The following is a 20,134-nucleotide window of genomic DNA, read 5'->3' on the forward strand; positions in this document are numbered from 1 at the left end:
GCTCATAATAACGGGGAGCAGCAGCGACATGGAACATAAGGGAAAGAAACACAACCCAAAGTGCAGATCGTATACAAACCCAGATTTACCTCAATCCCTGTAACACTCCAGTATTAAAATTAGCTTGCCACTTCCCAAAGAAACACTGGCTAGTGACAGAGAGGGCTACTTTGGGTTAAAATGAGTGGATAACGTCACTTCAAGAAATGTTTTCTAAGTTTGGATCTTGGTATTATTACTTTTTTTTGGTCACATTTTCCCTCCCAGCCTTCCACATCCCAGACATGGTGAGTGGGGGCTCGTGTCTGCAGGTAGGGTTTGACTCATCAGGGTATATAGAAAAACCAGGTTTTGTGGAGTTGGTGCAGAAACATCAAAGCCAGGAGCAGTTCTCTGTATTTCATCACATGCTTGTTTTCACTCCCAAGAAAGCATAGTTGAAATGTGCGTTCAGCCCAGAGACAGGTGAGGAGTGATAGGGAGGCGGCAAGGACACGGAGCAAACTCGAGGGCAGTGCAGTGTGTCTGCCACAGGGGCTGCTGTGCCCCAGTTCCTCTGGCGCTACGGGGCGGCCTGCTTTCAAACCCCGCTGCTGTTGGGTCACAGCAGGAAAGAGGTTCTGACGGTTTTCAGTTGTTTCTCGTGGACACATTCTTCTGGCTCCAAGTATTGTTTTGCTTTTAGACCAGCCAGCGCTGTCTCTGCGTGACAGGAACCATCAGACCCACCTCAGGATGTGGAAGCTATGTTTGGGGCAGTGTCCCCTCATGGGCTCTCACCTGAGAAAGACCGTTCTGTGGGTGGCAGCGTCTCTCAACGTTTATACCACAAAGGAGCAATGAGGTTTGCTAGCTGGGTCTACCCTTCAGTGGTTGCGTTTTCTCGTTCCCAAAGGCAGTGTGAGCACTGCTGCCCTGTGGTCTCTGGCACTCCCAGCGGGAAGGAAACGGGAGCCAGGTTATGGCATGGCTTATTGCAAAAGCCTCATGGTGCCCCCCTGCCCCCCACCAAGTATCACTGCTTCCTCGGTTCCCATTCTCTTTTGTATTCAGCACGGCTGGCTGGCTAACCTTCCCTTCCTCATCCTGGGAAAGCACTCCTTGCTCCACTGCAAACGAAGGCTGGCGTCGTCAGCAGGCTGAGGGGCTTGGGAACCTGAGGCCTGCCTGCCAGAGGCAGCTTGGCTGAACCGGCCCGAAGCCAGGCGTCGCCAGCTGCTCCCACAGACAGCACAGGCCTGAGAAAACGATGCCATCGACATTTGCAGAGAACAGAACTTGCACTTTGTAAAGCTCGTTCATATATATGATCTCATTCATTTCTCAGTGAAGCTACTGCCTGTACAGGGACTAGCGGGAACAAACTTGAAACGATGGAAAGGAGTCCGAATGTGACAGTGACGGCGGCAGGTGCAGGACTAGGGGCTGTGCACGTGCACCATCAAGCCCCTTCATCTCCCAACCAGGGTGAAAAACCCTCCTCAGAAAGGGTCTTCGAATATTCCCACGGTGCGAAGGGACACAATCCCAGGTTCCTTCGCCCGCCCCGCCAGACAGCCCCCGCTCCGTCCAGCCTCCAGCGCTCTGTTCCTGCACGCTGTGCTCCAGCAGTGCTGCAGGGCTCGAAGCTCTCCACTTCTTTTATTTTTGCCTTTCTTCATTGCAGTGAAATATGCATGACGTGTAATTTACCATCTGAAGTGTGCAGTGCAGCAGTGTTACTGCACTTACACTGTTGTAAAGATCTGCGGAGCCTTTTCATGCCGTGGAAGTGAAACTCCCCACCCATCGCCCCACCCTTGCCTGCCCTCTCCTCCAACCGCCCGCAGCCCTGCTCTTCTGTTTCCCTGAGTTAACTACTCAGGCCTCAGGGAAGGGGAATCAGGTATTTATCTTTCTGTGACTACTCTTTTATTTTTAAAACTCCTCACCCGAGGATATGTTTTATTGATTTTAGAGATGGGGGCAGGGAGAGAGAGAGAGACACCAAAGTAAGGGAGAAACATTGATTGGTTGCCTCTCCAATGCGCCCTGATGGGGGATTGAACCGGCAACCTTTCCCTGGCTAATTCTTATTAATCCTTCAGGAGTCAATTTAGATATGAGCAGCTCAGGCTTTCCAGGGTCCCCCGATCTCAAGCGCCCTTGCACAATCACACCCAATTGGAGTTGTCTGTTCTAACCCCTTGATTCTCAAAGTGTGGTGGGAGAGAAGACTTCTCCTTGGCGTACACCTGGGAGCTTGTTAAACACGCAGCGTTCTAGGCCTTTAGTAAGATCCCAGGTAAAGCACACACACAAAGTTTGATACAAGTTGTTCTCACTAGACAAGGGGCCTGCCTGCAAACCACTCATGGGCCAAAACCTGGCCAGTGGCCTGTTTTTTAAATAGTTTGGCGCACAGCCACAGTCACTTGTGCATGTATTGTCTGTGCTTTCATGCGACAGTGGAAGAGCTGAGTAGTTGCAACAGAGACCAGCGACACGTGGCCACAAAGCCTGAAATATTTTTTCTCTGGCCCTTTACCAAAAATGTCTGCTGGCTCCTTCACTAGACCACAGGCTTCTTAAAAGGGAAAAGCCGGTCTTGTTTTGCTCTGAAAGCAGAAAGGCAGGTTAGTATAATGGTGACGGTGTACGCTTGAGGGCAAACCAACAAGATTTATAGCAGGTTCTGCCATTCCCTCGGAAATGACTCTGCCTTATGTTCCTTGTCTATAAATGGGGATATATGATGAAACCTCCCTTACAGGGTTGGCGTGCGTGTTAACTAAGTTTCTGTATGTGGGGTGTGTCACGTGGCACCTTCAGCAAATGCCACCTCTCAGCTAGTACCAGGTACCTTGAGAGGACCGTGGGGGACCATTGATGTCGGCAGAATGGCCCATGTAACAGAAACTGTCTAGGACACTCACTCTCTGCCTCTTCCAACATCTAATGACTTTTTAGGTATCTCCCCTTCCTGGCGGGCGGCCTGCTGTCTGGGGGCTGAGTACCACTGGTAGTCTGTTGTGATAATGCCACTCTGTGTCCATGGATCGGCTCGTGGGCGGGCAGTCTCTGGCCAACGAGTCATGACAAGATTCTTGAAGGGCTTCTGGGAAATGGTTTCCTAATTCTTTAAAAGAAAAAAAATGGAAGGGATGCCTCTGTTCTCTCACAGGTACTATTTTTGTATGAACGCGAGGACCCAAACTGTAGCCACCACAAAGACGGATGGTCCGAGTCCAGACTTCCATGTCCACCCTGGCAGAGCAGGAGGATGGCAGGAATCTAGCCCTTTCTGCAGGCAGAGTTGCTGAACCCATGAACCCTCCCTCGGGGCTCACCCACTCAGGCAGTCCTCTCGTGGAAAAGCAATAAATTTTCCTAGTAGTTTCAGTCCCAAACGCCCTAGCTTGTATCACCAGGGACCATGTTTACACATATTTTGACTCCACCCAGGACCTAACGACTGTCGTTGGGTACGATGAGAGGAAGTGTAGCTGGAAAATGAATGGGCTCGGTAGGGGAAAAAAAGGATAAACACTGTCCTGGATTAGTGCAAGCGCCATTCCTCATTGCCTCTCATCACTCTCACCTGGCGGTATCTTTGCCCGATACCTGTGGCTCTCTCCCAAATGCCGATCTCCTTGTTGTCTGAACTTGTTACCCAAAGTAGCAAGTTGACAGGTTGATTTGAAGCCAGATGGGTTTTGATTATTTCCTTGGTGATATCCATGATTCCCCCTTTGGGTAGGAGGGTATGAAGACAGCTTATCTTTTTAGGGCAGAGTGACTGCAGGTGGGGTCTCTTATGTAACATGAAATACACAAGTTTTGGGGGTTGGAAGTGCCAAAAGATTCCTTAGAATTTATAGCCAGGGGGATTTTCTGATGTGCCAGCTTCTGTACTACTTCTGAGCCAAGACCAGGAGCTGAGATTCAAAGTGATACAGGTGGCTGCGTAAATACAAGGGTAAAGAATGGGGAGAGGAGGTAACAGAAGACAGGGTGCCACCTGTCCCGAAGAGCTCTGTGGCCCCAGATGTCCCCTGTTGTCTGAACATGTTACAGGAGGTAAAGATCGGCTCCAGTAAGTCAGCTGGAGTCACGCAATTCCACACCCCTACAAATGCTCACCAGGATGGACATGCGGAACTCCTTCTGCCCGGAGGGGTCTAAGAGATAAAAGATGCTTGTGGAACTTTGGAGCCATAAAAATCACTGTTAACAATCAACTTCCAAGGTTAGCAGGCTCCAGGAGACACTATCTCAGTCATCTCTTTGCCCCGAGGCGGTAACGACAGTTACAGTAGCACAGATTTCAGGGTTACAAGACTGGGGATTTGCGGAAGTTGGCAGAACCACTTTACTTGTGTACACATCACCTGCTTCAGAGTCTAAGAGAATCTTGACTCTTATTGTAGACCCACCCATTCTTATCAGATGCCCCTGTGGATGGAAGGGTCTGGAACTCAGTGAAAGGAGGGCTCTAACAGGCCAGCACTGAGGGAGGAAGGGTGGGCACCTGGCTCCCAGCCACACCCTTCAAACCTTTTCTCAGCTCTTGCACGCATTTAATGTACAGCACTTCTCCAGTGCCCTCCCTTCTGCCTCCTTCCCTACCAACACTTCCTCCTCGTTGTTCCATTGAAAAATTTTATTGATGAGAGATAACACTGATTTGTTGTTCTCTTATGTATGCATTTATTGGTTGCTTCTTTTATGTTCCCTGGTTGGGATCAAACCTGCAACCTTGGTGTCCCGGGATAAAGCTCTAACCCACAGAGGTCCTTGGCCAGGGGCCCACTGTCCCACTTTTCTTAAAGACCCTGCAGCCAGACAGCCCCTTTGGATTTGTCACCAGTGTTCCTAAAGACTAACTAGACCCTTCAGGGCAGGAAGTTAAAATGTTTTTGTGGGCAGTCAATTCCCTGTAGATTTGCTAATAGTATGGGTTCCGATTACAGCTCCCGGTCAGACTGGAGGAGAGAGAGCCCGCCATTCCTGGCTCCCGCTCTCTGGGCTTTCTCAGCTGGGGAGCAGGTGTTTCCCTTCCCACTGGCAGCACTGAGCTGAGTGTGCACGTTGCCTGTGATCCTGCTGAAGGAAGGCAGGTCACAGAGGACCAAACTCAGCTGATCTTGGGGAGCAGACTAAGAGTAAATAGAAGCAATAGAATCTGTGATGCACTTTCTCTCAGGAAAGGGTGTGGAGGGTGGGGTGGATCTACCAGAGGCTTTGGCTGTCTGCTCTGAAGTCTTCTGGGTGGGAAAGGGCAGCCCCCAGGGAGGCAGCCTCCGATGACATACATGCTCCTTAGGGCTGCCGTGCAGGAGCACCGCCAAGAGCAAGACGTCCCCGGAGAGATGCTCCCCCTCCCTCTCCCAGACCTGTGGGAAAGCAGACGGGACGGGGGTGTGGCTTTCAAGAATCCTGATGGACTTCCAGGTTCCTGGTGGGAACGGAGAGCTTAGGAGATTATCTTCTCCTCCACGGAAACCTGCTCTCTTTTCTTCCTGGTTTTCCTACATGTTGTGTGTTGGCGGATTAGGTGCACGTACACACTGGGCCAGGTACTGGCAAATAATCTTATGAAGGAGGGCAAAAGGGGCTCCTTCTTTACCTCGCAGATTGTCTGTGAACAATCGACCCAGGAGTGACACCCCAAACACCAGAGAAGGTGTGACAACTGGACATGCACACAGCTGCACGCACACCCCTGTCAGCGGCTCCAGTGGAGCAGAGCCGAGGGGAACCCGTGTCACCGAGACCCGTGCCTTCCGAGTCACTGCCCAGCTCCGAGGGCACAGGCCGGCCAAGTGGTCTCTGGGCGGCAGAGACACCCTCCTCCCCACCCTCCGAGGAACGGCGGGTGACCTGCACCTAAGGGGGGACACCCGTCCTCCCGGCACTGTCTGGGGTGTCAGAGGCAGAGGTGGTCGTGGGGGGCTCCTCAACAGAGGCGCTGAGATCCAGGAATTCCAGGATGATGTCCCAGAGGCAATAAATCAAATGCCTGAAACAAATGGACAAAACAACTCAGAGAAAGGTCTGGTTTAGTCGAGACACCAGGTCTTGTTTATGACACTTATCTAACCCCCCCGCCCCCCATTACTGATACCCTCAGTGGACTCGAAACTTAAACAGCTTGAGAAAGCCTCTGCCATGAAACAAGTTTGCTGAACTGAGAAAGGCTCTGAACCCAGGACAGACAGAAATGGAAGTGGAGACCAGATTTCAGGAAATGCTATATATGATGTTTATGCAGCAACATTAGCACATCTACACTGTTCCTGTGAGGCGGGTATCAACTTTCTAAGCACTGTCAGAGCTCCTGGCTGCTGCTTGTTCTCGCTCACCACTGCAGGTTTACCGGTTACCTCACGGGCAAGGGGGAGAAGGCCAGGACCCTTGAGAAGTGGGAGTCGGTAAGTGTGGTCTGCTCCGGGACAGGGTCTGACAGAGGAGTGGGTGGACTCAGTACTTTTCAGAAGCATCCCATCCCCAGGTACCAGCCAGGGGAATGCCTGCCTCTTTTGAATTATCCTAGGAGGGTTCACCTAGTATTTCTGGTTGCTTTACTAAAGTACAATCTCATCACTAAACAAAAACAGTTCCTGGTTCGAACACTCATCAGAGCTTTGCTGTGAGGCCAGGAGACTACAGCTGAAAACCACTGTGTGGCCCGTGAGGCACGGCCCAGGGGACACTCTCAGTGTTCCGTGTGAACAGAGCCTGGCAGACGCTGGGAAGAGTCACTGAGCACACTGAACACAGCTGGAGGGTGACAGGGCATTGTCAGCAGCTCGTGTGGGGGTCTGCACGGGGTTCTTCCAAACACAAACACAGAGGCTGGTGCAACCCTCACTCACTGCCATGTGACGACCGACTCAGGAGCCAACAGCGTGGGTCTCACTGAATGTGTGTTGTGTGTGGACCTGGACATCAGTCTGCAGCCAGGGCCCAGGGCAAGGAGAGACCGCAGTTCTGTTCTCTGTGTGGGCTGTTCACTTAAAAACCCTGGCACCTCTGAGACCAGAGACGGCTTCAGTTATGCCCACGCTGGGTCCACACTTTTTGGCCTACCTGTTGATGAGTGGTTGCTGTAGTGACTCTAAGACTAGGCTCCAGCTCAGCTGGCATTTGTTCACCCCAAGGATCTCCACCACAATATCTGCAGAGGAAAACACAGACGCGGTGTCAGTGTTACAGCGACACCTCACTGTTGGCACTACCTTTATTCAAATGCGTGTTTTCGGCATACCTCTGAACTACACGGGCAAACTGAAAATCCTCCGAAACAGAGAAAAGCTATGAAAACACATCTCTAAAGTTAGGTGTCTAAAACTGGGCCGCCAGAAATAATTTTGTAACCTGCCACTGAAGTGCAGGTGCCAGATGGTTTAGGTTGGAGAACAGAGGTTACAACCAGTGACCAACACTGCCCAGAGCCAGGGCCTCACACTGCACCAGGTGAACAGAGCAGAGCCACACACCAACTGCCTCTGCTGCCCTCAGAAACCAAATTTGTACAAAGCAAAGAAAAAACCCCTCTTTGGAGTTTGTTTTTGCCCACTGCTAAGGACCATGCACCTTACTCCACATCCCCAATTTATCAAGGTTGAGCTTCTGCAGGACATATCATCTCCTCCCTGGTTCAAAACGCTGTGAGCTGTCAGAGAACCCAAGCCTCCCTCCGGCGGGAACGGCTTGGAGACCTGCCCCTGCAGCGTGGGCAGAGCTTCCCAGGCCTGCCGTGCAACTACGACTACAGATGCCGGCAGGATTCTCACCTGCTATTTATGGTGTGTCTCAGTGATCCTCTCCACGCCCGCAGGGTCACTTGGGTGAGGAGTGAAGGAATCGCAGCTCCGATCCTTCCCCTGCTAGCCTGAGGACTGCTGGGTCGACAGGCTTCGAGCCTAGCCACATTTAAGGCCTTTCAAACCCGGGGAAGGGGTGGAGTGATGGTGGTGAAGCTTGACTGGAAGGGCCGAGTTACTAGGATAATCAATCTCTTTGTCCAATTACCTGGCAGGGCTCCCATCAGGCTCTGCAAAGCCTGTTTCTCAGCTGCCGCCTTCTGCTCTTGGGTCCTGACAGGCCGTGGATACTTAGGCAAAACCCCACCAGGCCAGATGGACTCCTGAAGAAGCTGGAGGTACTGCACCCAGCGCTGTGGACATGTGAGGTTAGCTACTTGCACCTCCAGCCACCTGTGGTGGAAGAGAAAAGAAAGGGGAGAGAAACCTGAAGGAAAGGGCGCAGTGAGATGCAGACTATGTGAGCAACTGAACAGGGCGAAGCACAGTTAGCACCGACTCTCACAAATGCAGCCAAGCCAATTCAACAGCTTAGGGTCATGGAATTTGGGGTGAGAAATAACGACGGCAGTTATTTACTGAGTGTCCGCTATGAGCCACACGTCGTGTTGGGGTTTTACGTAACACAATGATGAAGGGGGCCGACCTTTCCAACTCTCCTCCAGTGGAAGCGCTGTGACGTCTCAGTGACGTGCACACACAGCCTTCCAGTCCAGGCTTCGAGGGGCCCACACGCACGACTCTCCCTTGCCTCCGCATGCACATCCCGTCAGCCCTCGGTCCCGGGGACCTGCCCCCAGCTCACAAAGCTCTCCCCCAGACAGGCCCTGTCCTTCCCAGTGGCAGCAGCAGTCCACCCCTCTGGCAAGACCAGTTCCCACTCCAACTCCTCCACAAAGCCCTTGACTGCTCCAGGCAGAAATGCTTTCTCTCCCCTTACACCTCCACTGGCACTTAGTTCTGCAGCACAGGTTTGAAACTAATATTTTACTTTGGGATACCAATTATTTTCTCTTGTGTTTACAGCTTTACTTTTCCACTGAAATTATAAGCACCACAAGGGTTCTATGTTTTATACTTCTAAAAAAATCCCCACAGTGCCTTGGTGCCCAGAAAACTTTGCTGATTGAAATAATTTTTATTATAATAAAAATTTCCCTTTATCAAAATTTCAAAAGCAAGTTAGTAACTGTGAGGGGTCAAATATACCAAGCCTGCAGTTCTTGCAAGGATTCCCATCTTAAATTCTTTATTTGTCTCTGCATTTGTTCAGAGCAATGTGGTCACTAGCTGAAGTTCAAGACCAGGGAGGCCTCCTTAGCATGTACCGTGGTTGAGACTGGCTTGGCTGTGATGGTAACGGATGGACCATCAACCACTTCTACTCATACAGGGACGGCTCCGTGGTACAGCACCATGTGGAGCTCATGCTGTCACTCCTATACCCGAGTTCCTTGTCGCCCATGCAAGAGCAGGGCGGGCTGCCAAGGCAAACTTTATTTAACCTCCACTCTGCCAGACAGTCTGCATTCCGCTCAAGCTGGGCATTCCAGCCTCAGGGGCTGCAGTCCCCCAAGTCCAGGGCTCGCAAATAATTCTAAGAATAGGAAGTCTGAAAGGTAACGGCAGGGCAAGAATGGCAGACAGACACTGATGGAGATCAAGAGCAGAACAAGGCTGCTCTTGCCCAAAGCAGCAGCAGCGATCGTAGGTGTTATTATTAGCCCTTCGTGTCCTTTTTACAGGGCTTTTCATTCAGTGAGCTGAGACGCCTGATGAGAGGGATCCAGCGGCAAGAATTCCTGTTCCTGTTTATAGAGGAGGGCCGGCAGAGGGGTGTGTGCAATGACCCGATCGGGTTCTCTGCGGGAAGCAAGTGATCCCACTCCCTCATGCCGCGCTGTGTCCTTTACCTTAAGCCGCACGCACTTGGGTGACTTCTGTGGGGGTGAATGATGAGTATTGGGGTCTCATCTAACTGATGAGCACTTAGAAACCAGAATGTTTAAGTTCTTCAAAGAGCCAGAACCCTGGACTAAACAGGAAATCTTCAGCTAGAATTAGTTCCAGCTCCTTTTCTTATGCACATACACACACAGTAAGCCAGTCTGGCTTTATCTCTGTCCTCTGGAGCCAACAATGCCTGTGACTCGACTCTCCAAAGGACTTCCGCCTCCACCCTACCCAACAGCAGCTCTGGGTGCCCCTTCCATTCTGCAGCCTCCTCTGGAGTGAAGACCCGCACCCTACCAGTGCTTCATCAGACCTGACTAGTTCCCTTAGTCCTGCTCAGTTTATTCTGAAACTGGGCTACAGCAGAGAGAGCAGAGAGTTTAGGTCTTAGATGATTAAAAGAGAGGCGGATGTTTTAACTCCTCCTCTTTAGTTCTCTGCATCTTCTCCTCCACATGGTGTCTTTCTGTGCTTAGCCTAGGAGTGAGAAGCTTAAAAAGAAATTTGTGTCCCATAGTTCTCTCAAAGCAAAAGGAAGGAAATTCATGTGTCGAAGTTTCTGGGATCTGTGGGTGCCACTTACTAGTATGCTAACAGAAATCTAAAGTTTCAAGGTGAACATACATATTTATGCCTCTGACAATTAATTATGAATTATTTATGAGAAACCATTTACTATGTACACATGCTATTGCTTATGTAATACAAGACGCATGAGGTATAAATATGGTAGAAAATAGCCTCAAATAGCACTGGTTTTATTTTCCACTACTATTTCAGTTCTGATACTTGATTTAGAGATGCCTCCTTCTACCATCACACCTTCTGCCAATCAAAAGAAGAAGTAAACAAGCCAAAGTAGGTCTGTTCTGTCAGGCCACCTCTGAATGATTCAGAGCAAATGGGAGCCTTACTAGTGGGCCCAGAAATAGCCAATAAAATGAGAAAAAAGCAACAACAGATTGACACTGAGACATTCAAGAGCTCCTTTGATGCCAGATGTGGAAGGAGAGAGGATGTCGAGATTAGGGAGTGCAGACTCATCCATGTTCAAAGGAACCTGGTCTAAAATAGCTTCAGATAGAGGGATGAAGCAGTGGCTAAAACATGAAACGGTTTAATACTAGGGCTTAAGATGGCACTTCAAGGTTAGCAGAAGGTCATTTCCCACCAAAACAGCAGAATCAAATCTCATGACTGGGGGAGAAAGCTTTCGGGACCATGTCTAATCTCATTAGCCAAATTCCCTTCACTTTTTTGCTAAGAGCTGCTATGGCTGAGTAAGGAAGGGGCTCCCAGTAAGCATGGCTTAATGGGGAAGTGGGAAGGATGGGGGCGGAAAGGATAGTGAAATCAGAACACGGAAAGACATTCCTAAAATCAGTAGCAATATTCTAACAAAAACGTCTCATGCAATCTCAATAAAAGAAAACAGACTCATTCCTTGTACCCTTTTCATCCAACTGGGCTGTACCTCCGTGGACAACCCAAGGGTAACTGTGCACCAACTTGATCTTCACGTAACAAATACAGTTCAGAGAAAGAGAGAAAAGGAAGGTCGAGTTAAAGCTCCCATCATTCTAAATAGGTCTACAGTGGAGTAGCAGTGTCCACTCGCTTTGCTGCCCTCAGAGCAGGGCTCTGAAGGGCTTCCTCTTTGCTACGGAGGGCTGTCCCGTTCACTGTGAAATGTTTAGCAGCATCTCCCTCTGCCCTGTACGAGCTGTGTGACAACCAGTGCTGTCTCTAGACGTTGCCACATTGCTCTAGACAAAATGTTCTCAGTTGAGAATCACTGCCTTTTGGATGCAGTGTATCAGGCCATTTTTACAGTCATTTTAAAACTGGTGGCTGCAGCATGATATTTTTCAAGTTGTGGGATGAACAGTGTTAGACGCCATGCAATCAACTTTGTGGTTTATGACATTTAAACACATCTAAATAAAAATAGATGAGAATAGAAAACATCAAAGTGGATGTATCAGGTGTGTACTTGTGTGTACATGTGGTCACTGTGGGTCCTGACGTAAAATGTATTTCTTACTGTGCGCTGAAGTTTTAGAAAAACACTGACATTGGTATGAGAAATTAGGAATTTCGAGAAAAGCGGGGAAAGCCCAAACCATGTTTCTGGTCTCCTGGAAACACTGCCCACTCCCACCCGCCCCCAGGCACCCTGTAAACCGTTCACAACGGCATGAGCCCCGAACACTGTGTTGTGTCCGCAGTCCTAGCACGTTCCTTTGGGCATCGGCTCGTTGCATCAGCAGCAGCCATCTGTAGGGCTGACAGAACAGAGACTGGAGGGCGACGGTGTGGGTCCATGGCATTTCCCATCACGCAAGTTGATTTTGCCGATGTCACACCGATAAAAGCAACACTTCTCCTCCTTCTGGTTCCTTTCCCAGGCCTCGCCTTCCTGCCTTATCCCCCTGTGTTTGCTCAGTTTCTCCCTGGCAGCTCTCAGCTCCAGGTCCCTCAGCCCAAGAGCTACCCAGACGCAGGCTACTCAGGGGTGTCTGAGGAAGTGCGGCACAGTTACCCTGACTGTGTATCGAGGTCCCCATCCTTTCCTGTTGGGGAAAGAATGAGGAGGAAATGAACTTCAAGGGCAAAAACTCCTTTTTCTTTCTCTCAATGACTATTATAAAATCTAACACGGCTCATGGAGTCTACATAATTTCTTCTTTGATTTTTACTTTTATGTTTTCAATCACAGACCCACATCTTTAAATCATGTGCTTCGACGGTAGACTAAATACTGCCTAAACACCACAATTTAAGAATCCGAGTTGCACACTTTTATATCTAGCCACAAAGAGTTTTTGTTTTCAACTAGTAATGTATAAGTAATGGATGTAAAAGGTATTAAGAATCGGAGCATTTGTATTCAAGGAAGGAAGTTAAAGAAATCATCTGTTGAATCTTGGAGGTTATCTATTCTGATCTCATCAATTCCCATACAAACACTGAGCACCAGGGAGCATTTCACACAAGAGGCTCCTTTAGGGCTGGAAGCATACGGAGAGGTCATCCAAGTCCAACCCCTCAGAGAGTAGAAACCCCCGTGCAACAGCACAGTGTAGAGAGGGTTCTAGCTTGTGAATTAGGAAGGCTGGGCTTTTGTTTGAGCTTCACCACCGGTTAGGAATGTGACTTGGGTGGAATTGCTTAATTCCTGAAAAGGATAATTTCAATTCAATAGAGATGCTTCTTAAACACTGGCGACCAACATCTGCCTCTTTGTAACTTCTAGCCATTGCTCCTACTTGAACCCCTGCAGTTAACAGGAGGCACTGAAGTTACAGGGTCAAATCTCTCATAAGGCAACACTTTGCAGTTTTGAGTCCATCTGTTACTGCTCCCTAACTCTTTTCTACCAGTTGTGCATTCTTGATTCCACCAACCTCAAAGCTGAACACACGGAAGACACTCAGTCAGTGTCTGATGAACGCAGGAGGGGGACGGACCAACCACTCGTCATCCCGATTCCATCCTCTGTGTGTGCTGCTTCGTTCTCTCTCACAACGCAGTCCCCAGAACCAAACAACCCCCACTGTGCCCTGACCCGCGAAGAACGCAGAGGATTAGTGCCTTCCTTAATCCAGACACCATACTTCTATTAATATAGCTGGAGACTGTTTTGGCTTTTTGGGCACACACATCAAAGCACTGAGTTTGCACTCAACCAGAACCCTAAGTCTGCACATGTACTCTAACAAAAAAACCGCAGGCCCCCTGTGGAGCCTAGTCTCGCCTTCTGTGCTTGTGCAACTTTAAACAAGTATCTAAATTGTGATTTATTTTTATTATGTTCCATCTTACTGGTTTTAGACTATCATTCTAGCTTTTCTAAGTCTTTTTAAATCTTAACTTTTGGCATCCAGTATTATTAATTATACCTCTAAGAATGGAGTTACTCGCAAATGTACTGATGAAAGAATTTAACAGGATAACAGGAGTGATGCTCTGTCACTAGAAATTTCCCTCTAGGTTCACATCCATTTATTAGATATTTTTGGATTAAAGACACTCAACTAGCCACAAATCACTTGAAAATATTACAGAATAGGCCATGTACATCCATTCTGCCCATATATATATATTATGAAAATATGGCAGAAACTTGTTGAAATTCATATACAATATAACAACCAATGCATTCCTTTTGTTTAATGGTCTAATAATCCTGCTAAAGAAATAAAAAAACTATGTTTATCAAGCAGGACACGTTTCCACTGAGGAAGGCACACTGGTCTCTACAGCCAGCCATTTCCCTTCCACGTGTTCACAGAATGTCTGTTTAATGAGCTGCTTCAGAGCTTCCCGGGGATGAATGTCAGGTTCAACCACCTGCAGCCATTTTTCACAAGACACGACGTGTCTGTCTCCAACCCAAAGCACCCTGTGCAGTGACTTTCCCAGTGATCTTAGATCTTCATGATAAATCTAAATCTTTCTCAGTTCCATGGAATTTTATTCACCTGGACCAGGTACATGAGCTTTAGAACAGGTTAAATGCTCTCTTATTTTCATTCCTATTTTAGTCTTTGATTCTGGTTTAATCATGTTCATTCAATTCTTCTTGTTAGACCATTTTCCTTGATGGAGAAGAAAGAAATTCAATAGCCTACCAATCAGTAGACCAATGAATTGTTGGGTAAATAAAAAATGCTCTCTCAATGCAACTAGTTAACACTATAGTATCTGTTTCAAAAAATTTACCTATACAGAGTGGGGCAAAAGTGGGTTTGAGGTTGTTCATATGGAAAATAGTACAATAGCCCGTAAATAAATAATCTAAGAATAAACTCTGTTTTGTGTGCTCACAACAGTAAACCCACTTTTGTCCCATCTTGTATTTTCTTTGTTCTTAATGTTTCTTGGGTTTTTTTTTTTGCCTCTAACATTTATCCGTAACTTTGGCTCCTTCTGAGTTTAAGCTTACTGTACACCATTCTTATTAGTTAATATTATTCACTTAGCATGTGTCCCTTCTATTTTTTATTTTTAAACCCTTAACTGAGGATGTGTTTTATCGACTTTATGAGAGAGTGGGGGTGGGGGGGACAGGGGGAGGGGGAGAGAGAGAGAGGCATTGATAGGTTGTCTCCTGTATGTGCTCCAACCGGGAACTGAACTTGCAACCGAGGTATGCACCCTAACCGAGAATAGAACCTGCAACCCTTTGGTGTATGGGCCGATGCTCCAACCAACTGAGCCACCAGCCAGGGCTCTCTGTTTTTAAACATGTGTGGATCTACAATCTGATTTATTAACTACCCTGGTTTCACTTGATGCTGATTTGTGTCCCTCCTCATTAGAATCATGTGTTTAATTTGTTTATTCCATTTACTTGAAACATACTGGTTGAGCTTCATGTAAGTGCCAAAATAAGAAGACTGTAAGGTTTTGAGAGCAGGGATCTTATTTAATTAATTTTGATATCTTCCTCAACATTTCCCGTAATAGTGCCATTCACACAATAAGCAGCCAAGTATTTACCAAAAGAATCGAATCTTATTCTACAACTCTCAGTGATAACTCCTGAGGCTAAGCCTTTAAGTTCACTGGTTATTATGACACATAAGTCAGTGTCGTAATTACTTATCTCATACTGTTATATTGTTTTGTGAGTTCTAGTACCTCTCATCCACCTCTGCTTTCCTTTCTCTCTCGGTTGTTTTCCGTAATACCCAGTTTTAGCTTTATCTCAAATTTGTCTCAGCTTGCCCCATCTCACTCAGCTGGCGGACCTCCTGCCAAGCACGTTCTCCCTCACAACCGTGAGTTATGCTCCATCTGTGGTCAGCAGCCTGCCGTGTGAGTATCGTGTGCCAAGGTACAGAAAATTTAAAAACCTTCCCTTTATACTAGCTATACAGCTACCTAGTCATTCCATATTCTCCCTTTTCTCCCCAAGACAGAAGTGACAGGTAGAAAGGATGAACACACTGTCTGGGCCTTGAGGTCCTTAAGTTTTCTATCAATAATCTCAAAATTATTAGATATAGTTCAGGCTTTCTCTTGTGTCATCATTTATTTTTACACATAAGTAGATACTCATGTATTGATTTAATAAGAGCAGACTTTTAATCACAACTCAGATACACTATTCAGAAAGGTGTTATATGCCCTATTAGTCATGCTCCTTAATCCACAAGGTAGGAAACCAGCCATTCTTGACTTCTCTTTTTCCCTGTCCCTAATCCATGTGCCGCTAGCCACACCCACATTTTTTAAACAATTACTGAATCTGATTGATTGTACTTCCTTGGTTTCTCATGAATTCATCACCTTGCTACCATCTCTGTAGCAATGATCTTATCACCTTTCACTTCTATTAGTTCAACTCTTTCCTAATTTGTTTTCCTGGTCCTAACTTTGCTTTCTTCAATAAACCCTCCAGGGCACTATTTAAGTGCTTTTTCCTGAGTTACAAATTTGATCACGTCATTCCTGTTTAAGTTTTGAAAATGGCTTCCCACCAAATGGGGAACCCACACTGATTTGCTCACAGAGCTCTGCATGAGCTGGTGCCTATTAACCCCTGCAGTGTAACCTCTGGCTACTTGTACTGTACATCATCATCATACCGGGCTTCTCTGAGTAACACAAGCGTGCCACAGTGTTTCACCGCTCTGCCTTTGCCACTCCACGCTTCACCGCCTCCTCTCAGCTTCCCTGCACCCTACCCAGTCTCTGAGTAGGAAGACACGTCCTACTCAGACGTCTCTTCCCTGTGAGCCTTCCCTGGGCCTCTCATAACTGATGCTCTGCCACGCATCATGTGCACTCACATTTTTGTCCCAAACTTTCAGGGAAAAAAATCTCCCATTTTAATTTTTTAATTCAATTATTTATTTATTTATATTTAGAAACCAAACCGATTATTGTATTCCAGGGTATTATTTTATGTACAGATATCGTTATTTCTTTCTAGAGTTACAGTTTTAACATATAAGCATAAGTAAAAGAATACCCATATGTTATATATGAGATACAGAATTAGTACTACCCATGTATAATGTGAATCCTTATTTCTCCCTTCAAAAATCTGGGCAAAAAAGTGCACATTATACGTGGGAAAATATGGTACTTGGTCCTTTCTCTGAATCACATACAGGGTTCTTTTTAAGGCCCTAATGTTATACTGTAAGTCCTTTTTATAAGATTGCACTTCCAGCAGGATATTGAACTTCTAAGAGTGGGGATTTGGGGTCTTTTTTTTTATTTTGACCACTTAGCGTCTGGCACAGAGCAGAAAACCAGGGAGTGTTAGTGGTGCATGAATCAATGCTGCACGTGGCATGCACCCTGGCCTTAAAGTAGCAGTAGCACTGTAAGCTCTGAATTATTTGTGCTCATAGAGGATAACAACAGGTTAAAGAAACAGTGGACTATCTAGAAATTCTTTGTATCTGGCATTTTATAAGTACTTATGTAAACATTTAGCAGGTTTAGTTCCCTAATATTTTTTGTTTAGGCTAATATTAAAATTACGCTGTGTGCCAATACACCAGCTGTAAGGTGGATGTTGTAAGAAGTACACTGGGCAATATGTCAGCTGAGCTAGAATTGAGAATTCGTCATGAGCCCTGGCTGGGTATCTCAGTTGTTCAGAATGTCGTCTTCATACGCCAAAGTTGTGGGTTTAGTCTATGGTCAGGGCACACATAAGAAGTGACCAATGAACACATGTTTAAGTAAAATGAACCAGTATTTGTGTGTGTGCGCATCTCTCTCTCTGGCAAAAAAGAATTCATTGTGAATGATCCATGCAATTCACACCCAGTTTTGCATCCCCCTGGAAGGGAAAAAAAGGTGGGGTGGGCCATCCATGCTTCCTGTCTGAAATACTCTATGCATCCTATGGAAGAGAGACAGCTGCCAGCAGCTGCATCTTGGTCAGTTTCCAGAGCAAATAGTCCCACAGGACAGAATGGACTGAAAGTCAAACAAAAGCAAAGGGGTTACAAGGGCCATGACTCACACTTGTATTTTGAGAAGTGTCCCTGATGGATGGAACAGCATCAGACTGTTTCCGACCCATTATTTACAACTAGTAAGAAGAAAAGAAGGCAGCAGAATGTTGGGGCAAGCAATGACCAAAAGTGAAGGTCAGGCTACCTTTTCATCAGGTACAAAATGAGAGGGGCACACTTGGGGGTCTGCTCATGGGACAAATGAAACCGACGCAAAGGGAGATCTTGAGAGACCTGCTCTAGATTTGAGTCGTGTGCCACTTACGATGCCCATGTGGATGTATATGCAAACACAGCATACCTCTGAAGACCTTCAGGTTGCCTGTTCGCAGTTCCACACCATGCTGCTATCGATGCACCTCAATCAAGCTCTGAAAAACCAGGGCTGATCGACTTTACAAAAATCGACCAGGCAAAATCAAAGTCGCACTTTCTGGACAACGGCCCGCTATGCATCTGAACCAAGGAGAAGCAGCAGCAGGACTTCGTTCTCACAATCAACAACCCCCCGCCAGAGTCTCCAGAACAGCCAATGTCTCTGCTCCATGTCCAAGAGATTTCCCTGTTAGGAAGAGGCCACCAGTTTCCTCCCCAACAGTGAGCACAGAACAGGTTCCTACCTGTCTGGGGACACTACAAACTCGGTCACTGGAAGAGTGACAAAGAATTCGCACTGGCAGGGTGCTGTGACATGTGAAAATAACATTGAAAAGACGTACAGAGGTTGGAGCCTGGCTTGACCACTTAAAAGCTAGACGAACCCTCTGAGTTCTGGCTTCTTTCTTAATGAAGTGGGCTAACTCTCGCCTGGCATTCATCACAGGTTATCCATAGGAAAGGAGAACAATGCAGGCGATTTCTGGAGCATGGGTGCTCCCATCGGAGAGACACTCCTTTGATGCCTCTTTAAAAACCCTGTCAGATCCAGGGGACCAAAGGACCAGCAAGTTTTGCATTTATGCTTGCCTTTCCCCTTTTGCATAATCATTCTCCCAGTAGCTTCAGGGATGTAGACATTAGAACAGTGAGCCCTTTTTCTAATGTGCTTAAAAAGACTGTGGAGGACTGACCCTGTGGGGTTATGAATAATTAGAAGACTGTTTCGAAATCCTTCCTAAAACTAGATATCTGTATGTTAACCAATGAAAACTGCATGGCAGGGGCTGCAGGGTCAGAAGCAGACCTTTCCTTCTCTCCCTGGCCCCAAGCGAACAGCGAGCCTGGCTCATTTTCAGGCACCTGGTAGGAATTCTGAACCTTCCCTTTTTCAGTGCCTAGGGCGTGGAGGCAGGTAAAGGAGGGAAAGGCTGATTAAAATGACTATCCATTCAGAAGAATACTGAGTCTGCTGGAGGTGAAAGGGCAGGGAGAGGAAGCGAACTAAAGCTGAAACACTGGGAAGAAAAGTAAGATACAGAGGAGAGCAAGAGGCAGGAATGCAGTGGTTGTCTTGACAACTAGACCTCCGGCCCTTCCTGGTGACCTTACCTGGAAGGCAGACCCCAGGCTCTGCTCTGGACCAAAGGTACCACTGCAGGAAAGGAGGGAGGTGAGCATCTGCTGCACTGGATGTGCTGGTCCCAACCTCTACAATTATTGCTGATCACAGATGTAGAGTATGCTCAGCCATGATTTGAAATACAAGGATTAGGGACTGCATTTAGGAAAGCAGGGGTGGCAGAAGTCCAAATTATGCTCTGAAAGTGGCTGGAGGACACTGAAAAGACCAGCCTGGAGAAGAAGGAAGGGTAAACCTGAGAAGCAGATGTTCAAGTTAAGAAAGCAAGAAAAATATTGGGAAGAGCGTGGGGAAGGAGGAAAAGTGACTATGGTGAATCGAGGTGCGGTAGCTCTACCAAAATGTATTTGTTTCCAGTTTCCTTTGAACTTGTTGAATCTTAAAACCTCTCCAAACACAAGCCTATCTATCCCGATACTAAAGATACAGAACTAGCAGCCACGCTGTAGTGACTCTGAGGGAAGACTTGTGACTAGAAAACAAGGGGATGAGAGGAAGAGGGAAAGGGGGCAGCACTAATTCTGACCAGCTCAGGGAGGCCTGCATGGTGGGCCAACAAATCCAGAGACCAAAGTAACCACACAGGGCCGTCTGAACGAAAATTCCCTCAAAGTGGGTCATGGTGGGCAGTCATGTTCTAGGCCTGTGGCTTCCTTGATAAAGGTCAATCTTTACCTTTGAAATTGTCTACAGTCCTTGTGCATCTAAGGTAACGTACCTTTGATAAGGTAGTTTCCTCCTCCAGGCTCCTCAAAGGCACCATCACTGGCACCGGAGCAGGGAGGAGACCACACCATTACTTTGTGGCCCACGTATCATCTCCACGTGATCCAAGATTGAAGACAGTTAAGCGTTATTAACTGTCCTAA

At 47.2% G+C, this 20,134-nt stretch overlaps 1 protein-coding gene across 5 annotated transcripts in view; it reads right to left on the reverse strand.

Annotated features, from left to right (window-relative positions):
* Positions 1-3,433: 3,433 nt before the first annotated feature.
* The window catches only part of SNX19 (sorting nexin 19), a 38,704-nt gene continuing 22,003 nt past the window's right edge, over positions 3,434-20,134 (reverse strand). For 3 of the 5 annotated variants that reach the window (XM_036014286.1, XM_028527557.2, XM_036014289.1), the window contains 3 exons: positions 8,017-8,201; positions 7,072-7,159; positions 3,434-6,001 (listed from right to left, as the gene is read on the reverse strand). In XM_036014286.1, coding sequence (XP_035870179.1) covers positions 5,869-6,001; positions 7,072-7,159; positions 8,017-8,201 — 406 coding nt within the window. In that variant the 3' untranslated portion in view covers positions 3,434-5,868. Of the gene's footprint in view, positions 6,002-7,071; positions 7,160-8,016; positions 8,202-13,544; positions 14,363-16,598; positions 17,709-20,134 lie in introns of those variants that run through there. The other 2 variants (XM_036014288.1, XM_036014287.1) reach the window with 2 other exon arrangements.

The sequence above is a fragment of the Phyllostomus discolor genome, chromosome 13 (genome assembly GCF_004126475.2).
Source record: "Phyllostomus discolor isolate MPI-MPIP mPhyDis1 chromosome 13, mPhyDis1.pri.v3, whole genome shotgun sequence".
In the NCBI taxonomy this organism is placed as follows: Eukaryota; Metazoa; Chordata; class Mammalia; order Chiroptera; family Phyllostomidae; genus Phyllostomus; species Phyllostomus discolor.